At 42.7% G+C, this 11,127-nt stretch overlaps 1 protein-coding gene across 1 annotated transcript in view; it reads left to right on the plus strand.

The window, feature by feature from the left end:
- Positions 1–5,099, plus strand: part of ZNF804A (zinc finger protein 804A) — a 146,154-nt gene extending 141,055 nt beyond the window's left edge. The window contains exon 4 of the mRNA XM_058028255.1: positions 1,441–5,099. Coding sequence (XP_057884238.1) covers positions 1,441–4,690 — 3,250 coding nt within the window. The 3' untranslated portion in view covers positions 4,691–5,099. The remainder of the gene's footprint in view (positions 1–1,440) is intronic.
- Positions 5,100–11,127: the final 6,028 nt, after the last annotated feature.

Raw genomic sequence — 11,127 nt, forward strand, 5'->3', positions numbered from 1 at the left:
AATCTTCCTGTGATAACTCATGTGGAGACTCTTTCTCCTCCATGAGTGTTTCAACTGTTCATGTTTTATACTTGAGTATATTAAATATCATTCCCCCTAAACATGCTCCAAAACTTGAATTTTGCATATTGCATGAGAAAGAGGAAAGAATAATTGCTATTTTCCTATTTCCATGCTAGTGAAGCACAGATTTTGCAAGGCTTTGTTATTTCTGTATTATTTGTTATTTTTTTAAAAAAATATCCTTTTGCTAGTTCCTGAAGAAGAATTTTTATTTGAGCCTAATTTATCTATCTCACAGTTGCTATTTACTTCCACTTTGCATCCTTAGAGGTGTGGCATGGACAGACACACAGGATTTTTTAAACTGGCATTTTCTAGGCTGGTTTTGTAGAAGCCACCATTTTATTCTGTGAAAGAAAGGATTTCTGTGTGGGTTTAATATATATTTCAAATTTATAAAGAACTGGGCAAGGCAGGAATTCTCATGAGGAATTGCTATCTCATAAAACCTCTACCTTAATTTCTAGACCTGACAGGGTAAAGACATTATTCTTCATCTCAGCACTTCTTGGGGTCTTAAATGACTCTTGAAAGTGTTACCAGTGACTCATCAGTGAATATTGCTCTGCACTGTAACACAGAGTGATTTGACTAAAACAAACAAACAAATGGTTTTAACGTAGGTCCATTACTCCTAGTGCTGAACAGCTTCTGTGGATCCTGGAAAATTGTCAGCTTAAACACTTTTTCCTCCTCTCTTTGCTTCCTATTAAGTCAAATAGAACAGATGGGAAGAGGACATGAAATGAAGAACAGAAGTAGACAGTGATAAATTTTTTTCTCAAGAGGGATGAATCACTTACTTTACTTCTGCCAGCTGAAATCCTCTCCCCAGTTTTATTTCTCCATGAAAGAAATTGCTGAGGGTGGTGATGGTTGTGTCTGCGCACACAAATAGGATGGGAGCTGCTGGGGGGTTGCCTGTGGGCAGAGCAGCAGTCTCTGGAATGGTGGCTACGTGGGAAGTGCTCTATGAAGCACCCTCTGCTTTAATGTATTTTGTAGCATGAAGGAATGTAAAACTGCAATCTGTAGTAATGGTGTTGTAACCAGGGTGGTCTGCTGGGAGGAGAAGCAAGATTTTTGTGGAGACAGTTTCTTCTTTGGCCAGCCAGTGTGTCTAGGTAAAGTTAACTACTTTGTAGGAATATTAGTCCTTCAGCTGATAACTTCACATGAAGGAGGTGGGAGCATAAAATTTACTCATCTTATTTTTTACTACTAGCCAACTGATCTTTATTGTAAAAGATGGCATTTGTTTCTACTACAGAGTCTTCCTCTTTCCTTAAAATCTCCCTTAAATGCCAATGTAATCACCTTGTTTCTGTCAGCAGTTTTCTGAACATTATTGACCCAAAGTTTTACTTTCCTTCCTAGTGCTCCTGGGAGCGGCCCTATGTTCAAGTCCACCACGGTGACCGTGCGAGATGACTGCAGCGATGTGCCCAGAAGTGCTGCCACAGATCCTGCCAAGAGCCAGGACTTCAGCTGCACGCTGATGCACGATGCACAGAACTGCAAGGACATCGCTTCTGTTATTTCTCCCTCTCCTGGAGAAGCAGGTGGTCACCAATCCGACCCTAACAAATGCGGGGAGCTGCTTCAAGGAGTTCAGGGACACAGAGTGGGGTTCTCCTTTGCTTTTCCCAAGAAAGCAGCAGTCAAACTGGAGTCTTCAGCTGCCGTTTTCTATGAGTTTAATGAGGACACCTCCGTGGAGCATGGATTTAGCAGGAGGAGTAGGTTTGTTCCAGGAACGTGCAGCCTTCAGTCTCCTTCGGCAGCAGCAGAAATAGCCGTGTGCCCTGAGGAGAAACACAGCTGCTCTCACCTGCCGGTGGAGAAATGCACGGACTCAGCAGAGGCTCCTGAAGCTCAGGAGCTGTCCAGTGAAGGCAGCAGGGTGCTGGAGAGCCCAGCCTTGCCTCCTGCCATGCCCCACTCAAAGCAGCTGGTGTCCCCAGACACGGATGGCCACGGTGTGGATGTGAGTGTGGCCGAGTTAGGGGACCAAAGGGTGGCCCTGGCTGCAGACAGGGCCCAGGTTCTGCCCCTGTCCCCAGAGCTGCAGGCAAACAGAGCTCCTGAGCAGGAGCTGGTGGAGGAGTGCTCCTCTCTGCAGGATGCTGCAGAGGAAAACTGTAATGATGGGAACAGGGATGCACCTGCAACTGAAAGTGAAATAAAAACTCTGGGGGATGATGCAGCAGCTCCAGCACCGTCTGAAGAAGATAGTGGAGCCCCCAAAAGCAAACCAGATGTATACAAAAGACCCTGCCAGCCCTTTGTTCCTGTTCTCAGCAAATATGGATCAAATGTTCTTCAGTGGCCATCAGAAATGTTAATTTATACAACTACAGACCCATCAATTTCTTATAGCTGTAATCCTTTATATTTTGATTTTAAGTCATCAAGAGCAAGTGAAAGCCAAGAAAAGCCCAAGCATCAACCAAACATACCTCATTTGCACCGTAAAACTGAATCGGATCATATCTTAGTCTCAGATTTTACAAAAAGACCTACTTCAGAGTGTGATTATGAAGTAGAAGTGAATAAAAATGTGTGCAACTATACAATACCCCTGTTAAGTGATGTTTCCCTCTTCAGAAATTGTGACCTTGCAAAAAATCAAAACAAAGTGTCCTTGGATGAGTCATTCAGGATTAGAAAAATAGAAAAGTATCACATATCTCATAACCCCTCACGACAAAACACTGTGATAGATGAGAAATACAACAAAGTCTGGATCAAAGAAGGCCATGAAAAATGCCTTCACAAAAGCAGAAAACGGAAAAGGAGAAGAAAATTATGCCATTGTCATTATCATCACTGTGGAGACACAACAGTAGCAGAAATGGAGATGTCTCCAGTAACTGAAAAAGAAGTTACTTATAGAGATGAAAATAAATATCAGCACCTCCAAAATAACGCAGAGAAGTGCAGGCATGATGCAGGAAATATCTGGTTGACCGCAGCTGAGGTGCAGCAGCCACAGCCAAAATTCAGTATTGACAATGGTCCTAAGAGAGTCGTGTCTGCCTCAGATCACATTCACTGGGGCAGAGGCTGGTGTGACTTTTGGAGTGCAAAAAGCAGCGCCCATCACCACCACGGCTGTAAGGGAGCACACAGGAAGAGCAAAGGCAGCTCCCGGAGGCAGGCCAGGCAGCTGAGCTCCAGGAGGCACAGCCTAAGGCACTCCAAAACGTGCTGCAGATGGAAAATCAGGAGGCCGAGCTGTAGCCCAGAGCATAAATGTTTGGGACAGTGCAGTGAGGAGAAGGGGCCGAGCCAAAGCCAGCCCGCAAAGAGGGGTTACAGTGTTCTGACAGAAGAGCCCGAGAAGCCGCACCGCAAGCGGAGGCAGCACACCTATTCCTGTTCGTCCTCCTCGGATGAAAGCTCCTGTGGACAGGCATTATCAGCAGAGGAATACCCAAGGCAAGGACATGCTTTAGGTGCCCACCACAAGGCAAAAGGGAAACGCAGGAAAAGGAAGGCGAGGATCCATCATGTTTTCCTCGACAGGAACGCAAAAAGTGAGACCTCTGAATCTTCCAAAGAAAATTCCGCCGGTTGTACGTTAAATATTTTGGGGGACTTACCGACTCAAGACAATCTAGAGGGAACTAATGCAGCTCCCAGGGATGATGATGCAAAAGAGAGGGATGAAACAATGGAGCTGGAGGAGAGCAAGGCACCTTTAGAAAGTGCTGACCCGCAGGTGCTGGAAGATGATAAAGCGACGGCGTGCTCAGTGATGGAGAGGGCACCAGCCACGCTTCCCGATGGCACCATCGCAGCTTCTGCTGCTCCTGCTGCCCCCCAGCACAGCGCTCCAGCGGCTGCTGTCAAACAGGGTGCTCCCCAAGAGGGAAAGAAAAAGGAAAACGTCAACAGCCGCGAAAACCCAGCTCGTTACAAAGTTCCCGTCCCCAACAGACACTTGGAACAAACTCCTCCCAAATCCTACCTTTGCCATTACGAGCTGGCCGACTCTCTCCCGCACGAGAAGATGGGCGAGGTGGCCGGTGAATGGCTGCAGTGCAATCCTGGCATATTCAGCAGCCCCCCTCCCTTGCCATTCAAAGAAGCACACCTCAACACGCACACCTTCCTAACCACCGAGCAGCTCATAGCCCCCTTCCCCCTGCCCGACCAGGCCCTGCTCTTCCCTCCCGACAGCCCGGAGAAGTTCAAGGAGCTCCCCTCGGAGGCCTACCCTCCTCAGCAGATGGTGCCGCAGAACGTGCTGTCGGCCAAGGTGAAGTTCGCCCTGGCCCCACCAGCCCTGCCGCCGCTGCCACCGCCGCCGCTGCGCTCCAGCTCGGTGACCACCATCCACCACACGGTGCTGCAGCATCACGCCGGCGTGCTCAAGGTGCTGCAGCCGCACCAGCAGTTCCTGTCGCAGGTGCCGGGCCTGTCCCGAGCCCAGCCTTTGGCCCAGCTGGCCGTGTCCCCGGCAGGCCAGGCCGCGCTGGTGGCGCCGCCGCCGCTGCCGCTGCTGCCGCCCGCCGTGCTGCCGCCCGCCCCGCTGCCCTTCCCGCCGCTGCCGCACCCCGCCGGCTTCCCCTCCCTGCTGGCCCCGCACCCCGCCGTCATCCCCCTGCAGCCGCTCTTCTAGGACACACAGAACAACGAAAGTAAGGGGAACAAAAGGCCTTCACCCAAACTGCTGTTTCTTAAACTGGTTAAAATCCCTTGCTCCTCGGGAAGCATTTACTGTAAGTATAACGATGCAAGAGACATTGAGACCTACACTATTACTAAAGCACTGAATAGTCCGATATTAATTACGAACTATATATATATATATGTGAAAATCATGTCTTAGAATATGTATAATGTATATAAAATATATTTATAGTTCTATAACTTATGTTGTAAAGTATTCACTTTTTCGTTTTTTTATCTTTGTGTATTTGCACCTATTTAATGTTTAGACAAAGCTGATGCACTATGTTTTGTACTATGTTCTCTGAAACTGTAAATCTAGTGACAAACTATCTCTTGCAATAAATTTTTGTTAACTACTTAAGCATATCAAAAATCTTTCATTATAAGCCTCATGGATGTTGTTCTTCCATGTCCTCCTGCAGCTGGATAGCATCCTCTGCCCCTGCTATGCTGGGATAACCAGGTTTCCTACACGCCAGTGATTTATCAGGGAGGCTCAGAGGCCAATACCTCGAGGGCAGCTGTCTCACCAAGCCAGAGAGAAAGGGTAATAGATGTGTTTGTGTTAGCAGCTTGATGTCACCGTGACAAATTTTGCCCACTTGTACTATGTGCACACACTGCTGACTGGTGGAGCTGATCCCTTCCATACCAAACCACAGAAAGGCAATGTAACAAACATAATGCTGGTGCTGGAAGGGGAAGAAAGGCCAATATTGACAGCAGCTCGGCTTGGAGGGAATGTTGCTTGTAGTGGAAAGGTAGAGCCTTGGTTCCACCCAGCACAGAGAGGTCCTTGCTGCTGGGCAGCGTGTGAAGGCAGCGAGAACACAGCAGCATGAAGGGGACGTCAGGAAACCCACCAGGATTTGATACAAATCCTTACACAGCAGCAGGAAGGGGACGTCAGGAAACCCACCAGGATTTGATACAAATCCTTACACAGCAGCAGGAAGGGGACATCAGGAAACCCACCAGGGTTTGATACAAATTCTTACCTCACTTCCCCCCCGCCCCCTTCTTCCAGCAGCATTTCACTAAAGAAAATAGAATACCACAGAGTAGAGATTAATTGAAGTAATAATGTACTGCCATTGTTTCTAACTGTGTTTCAGAGACTTCTCCCTACCTCTGCAGCCTTTTCATTGCTGTCAGACCTCACCCAGCTCTAGCTGGTGCAATCTCCTCATTTGCTCTTAGCATGAGGTGTATCAGAGCCATGCCTGCGACGGTCCAGAATAAAAGCAGAAGTCATTCTGAGGTAGAGCCATCCCTTTGAGTTAAAATGAAGTGTTATCATGTGAGTGAAGCCAAGGATTTGCAGCATGAAGGTTAGTGCTAGAAGTAGGCCCTCCAGAAGAAAAGGTAGGTAGGCTCTCCCCATTAATTACTTCTTTTCACCTTTTTATATACTCTAATAAAAATCATATAAAGTCGAGCTGAAAGAATAGTGAATTTTAAGCATTATTAATAGACATTGCATATTAATAGCTAAAGGCATAAAGTAATGCTATATCTTACAACATATATATCTGGATCTTATTTTCTGCATCGATAGCATTAGGACTTACCTGTATGGATATTGCAAGAACTTACATGTTTGGATATTGCAAGAACTTACCTGTACGGATATTGCAAGTTTTAGTATAATATCACATCAAAACTGTGGCAAACAACATCTTGCCACTGTGGTTACAGAGTCACCTGCTCAAGGCATGTTGTGCGGTCACAAAGGGCTAATCTATGTGTTAAAAAGCAAAAAGTTGCCAAGGAAGAGCAGATGAGCAGCCAGGTTCTTCTGGAGAGTGCCCGCATCCCCCACCTGAGGCTGCAGCAGGGAGTGGGAGCGGGGAGCATCCCCCCTGTGATGCCAGAGGGAAGGTGTGTTTTCTCTAGCTCTAACTTCAGGTGGATGCCCATTTCTATTCATGTGGTACCTGAGAAATACAGGACTAAGTGACTCTATACTGCTTTATTTCCAGAGTCTGCTGCAGAAGGTGTTTGTCTCCCCTGTACACCTCCTGTGGCCAAGCAGGGGAATCTCCTTTGGGGGTGGGAGGGTTCTCCTGGGTGATTTGGGTCCCTTGGGTGACTTGTCCTGGCTCTGGCCCTTCTGATCTCCCATCAAAGACAAAACCCATCTCATCATAGAGAAAAAAAGAAAAAAGAATCCACATAGGACTAATACGGTTGCACGTTCTGGCAGGATAAAGATAGCCAATTTAAAATTTTCAGTTGCAGTGTTCATTGAAAAATCCCATCTGTGAACTTGGAAGGCCACATTTTTTTTCACCAAAATGTTCCAACGCCTTTGAATTCTTCTTTTTTCCTTACAATTTAAATTATTTTAGGTTGTTAAACAGTTTTAAGACATTGCACAATTCTTTATTATCTACTGTAATTGCTGTTCAATAGTGTATAAACTATTTAAAATATAAGACTAATAACCATAAAATGTAATAATTTTCTAAGATGGTATTGCCTTTAATGCTAGAACTGTTTGTATATGTGACTTCATATGTAAAAGCAAAAGCAGTATAAAAATAAATCATAAGTTAAGTTTCAAATTGAACACACTAAATTAAATTACCTAATGAAATATTCTTTTGAGTTTCTGGTTTATTATTAAATACATAATTCCTAGTAAGTTATATAAGGGTAGTTCTTCTTTTGTATCTTTTATCTGGTATTTTAGATTAAATGTGTATTTTTATTCCATAAATTGGTAGTCTGATTTAGAAACAAAAACTATTGCAAGTGCTAAATAAGTGAACTTTTTTATAATTCTGAATAAATTCTACCCAATTCCTTAAATGTAAGTAATTTACTTCTGAATTTACAAATTTGCGCAGATCTAGTGTGTTTAAGTTTCATGGCCATTTTGCCAAATTTAGAATTTACTGGGATTTCTTCCCAGTGCAAGCAGTAAAAGTGTTGCTCCCAAAGGGCAAGATTTAGACCTTGGGATCAAGCCCTACGTGAGGTTAGAGATTTGTGATTTCCCAGAGCAGCTCTGCAGAGAAACTCCTGAAAAGGCACTCTGTTCCACTGAGATGAGAAGAAAATCTTTATTTTGGTCTTTAGAAAGTTGCAGCCTGCCCAGACTGACCTTCCTGGGGACGTTCCATTTCTCAGGTAACGTGAGCCATGAAATAATAATGGTTTATTAAGGAATTAAGGGATGCTCAGAGGGACATTTTGGATAACTGGGCTCTTGTCTTGTGTCTGTAAGTGCACAGAAATTTTTAAATGTTGACAATATATGGAAAGAATGGGGCTGTTAATTTGGTGTCCTTCACGATCTGGAAGCTGCTCGAGCTGTTAATTGCTGGGGAGAAATCAAGTTTCAGATTCTACACAAATGGGCAATGGGTTGTGGCCCACTGAAAAACTGCAGGTCACAGACTTTGGGAAAAGAAACAATTTGTGTGGAGGATCACTGAGTGAAAATGGTTTTACCTTTCAGTTTAATCAAACAACAACTAAATGGTCATGAAGGGATGTCTTCTTTACCTGATGTGTTAACTTCTTATTAGCTTGTCAACATTTTGCCCTTGTAAGAGCCCTTTTGGGCGTGGTATTGGAACAAAGCTTTCCAAAGCTATTGGAACATCCAATTCTCTTCACTCCTGTACATGATGATGTGCTGCTGATACAACAGATCACATGGCTATAATTCTTCTGACAAGTTTCTTTTCTGCAACTGTGCTTTTCCCTCAAAATAACTGTTTTCTGTTATGATAATATTTACTCGATATGCTGCAGTTAAAATACAGCTTTAAATGTATTTGTTCAGGTTCTTCCTTGGTGTAAATTTATGTACAGCCTCTGGCTTTGGTTTGTAACCACCAAAAATCACTCGTGCTGCAATGCCAAGGGTTTTGTTGACTCCCCCAGATTAAGGCAATACATTATGACCACGTGAATGTATTTTGAAGACAGTTCCTTGTTTGTAAGTAAGGTGGTAAATTTTAATCTGATGGGTGTTTTGCTGTGGTGCTCAGAGTGTACATGTTCTAAACTCCATACATTCATTTTCTGCTCTCCAATTACTGTGCATTGCCTAAAGGCTTGTGTATGTGCAGCAGTGCACACATTTATGCCATGTGCCTACCAGTTGTAAAATATTACAGCTCTATATTAACTCTCTTTATTGAAAGTAAAGACATTTCTACTGTATAAAGATCATTGGATATTTTTAAATTAACATGACTGACTATCTCAATGTGTGTGTTATTTCATAGATCACTTTGATTTAGTATTTGCAGCAGGCATGGTTTTGTACATTATGTTCTCCCTTCTCCTCTTTACTTCAGGAACTATATAAAGTTTTCTATTTTTCTCTGTGACTAAGATTATCAGAGTTTATGGGAGTTTGCCTATTTCTGAAAATGAACCAGGCCATTTTATTACTTTCATCTGCAATAATTAGTGTACCAACTTTACAAAATATAAGACATCTTATTTTTTGCTTCAAGCTTCTGTTTTATTTTATGGATATTTATAAAAGGTTATAAGGGAGAATTTCTACCCTGCGTCTAAATTTTGACCTGTTAGTGAATTTTTGAAACCGATGGAATCCAAGGAAGATTTTCCATTAGTGTTACTGAGGATTTATTTTGACTGGAGCATGAGGCCTCTTTATTTATTAAAACTGCCTAATACTTGCTGCTTTCAGGTAAATAATAATTTCATGAGGTGTGATGAGGAGCACAGTCTGGTAAAGAAAAATGAATCCATTTTTAATCAGTCTTCTACCTCCTTTGTTGCCAAGCTGTTTATATAATTAATGACTATAAAGTTATATCTTTAAAATTTCTGTTCTGTTTCATCAGTGTTTTGAAACATGGGCATGTACATGCTTCTAGTCTAGTTTCTACATGTTCTTCTAGTCTAATACCAAAGAGAAAAACAGTTCAGTGGAATATTTATTTCTCTACATGTACAGGCTCACTTAGACATTTTATTAAGTAGAACTACATTAATACAATATGCAGGTAATATAATGCATCAGCAGTCTTTATTTTTGCTGGGATAAGATCAAAATGTGCAAATCCATGTAGAGAAAAGCATTATTAAGCTTCACATGTGAACCCATGATGAATACAGTGTTATTTATGAGAATTAAAGATGGTTGCTCTTAAAACAGTGGTGGTGTTTGTTTGACATGAATAAGATTTTAAAAGATTTCTTTTTCTCAAAAGATATAGTAAATGGGAAAATAATTTTGAAAATGCTTGTTTTTAAATCAGCTGGATGAAACCTGCGTACCTTTCTCATGGATGAGAAACAGCAAGTAAGTATTGGATATTCAAAATCCTACATGACATAAGGAAAAATTTTACATTTACATCAGGAAAAAAATTTTACACTTCTAGTGCAGTGTTACCTTGATTTAATCCAGTGAAACCTGCAGGAGGAATTAGGAGATTCATTTAAATGAATATATTTGCACTGCTGTGGATACAGAGAAAGTGAAGCCCAGCTCGGGTCCAAATTTTTTCTTGCAATGCAACTCAGATTTAACAGCCTAAATAATTTGACCCCAAAGCTTCTTGCATGTAACAGACTCTTGTATAAATGGCTTTTATGTCCCTGGAGTGCTGGAAAGAGTGACAGTGCAATCCAGAGAAATCTCTCCTCCCATGCCAATAATGCCTGCTGAAGCAATCCCTGTAAGAGGTGCTGGAGGGAGGAAACTGGACAATGCCTAAATAATACTTTTTCCAAGTGGGGTTTAAGTGAAAATGGAACCTTACCTGCATTTTGGTGTTTATACATCTCCAGGTGTGCTTGTGTGTGTTTGTACACATGTACCAGCTTACTGGTTTAGGATTGTTTTTTCCAGGCATATTTAAGTAGTGGTATGAATATCTTATTTGAAATCTACATAGCAGAAAGGGAGAAATCACTGAAGGGAGGAATATTGACACAGAAAAAGAAGGAAAAAAAGTGGTTATAATATAACAAACCTATCTTTTCCTCTTGAGGGTGGAGGGAAGTTGCATAAAGTTATTTCACTTGCTTTTTATCGGGTGCCTCTGCTTTGTATCTCTTTGCCACTGAAATTAGCAGTGCTGTTTGCCTCAGCTGGTCTGTCAATCCATCAGTGTCAAAAAAAAAAATAAAGTCAGGTTAGCAGGAGAAATTCTGCATACTATTTGCTCCTAATAAAGTCCCTTTTGTCTCTGGAGAAATTATTCATGGAGAGAACCCTCAGTGTGCAAAATAAGCCCATTGCTCTCCCTGCCACTGCCTACAGCTGCGTGTTTGCTCACCTTTTTCTAACTTGTCATTCTCCAGGAGCAGAAGAAATGAAAAGGGAGTTATTTTCTTCCAGTGCCACCAGCTGAAGAAGTCTCAGGTCTCCAGCTGGGTTTCCTC

The sequence above is a fragment of the Melospiza georgiana genome, chromosome 7, assembly GCF_028018845.1.
Source record: "Melospiza georgiana isolate bMelGeo1 chromosome 7, bMelGeo1.pri, whole genome shotgun sequence".
In the NCBI taxonomy this organism is placed as follows: domain Eukaryota; kingdom Metazoa; phylum Chordata; class Aves; order Passeriformes; family Passerellidae; genus Melospiza; species Melospiza georgiana.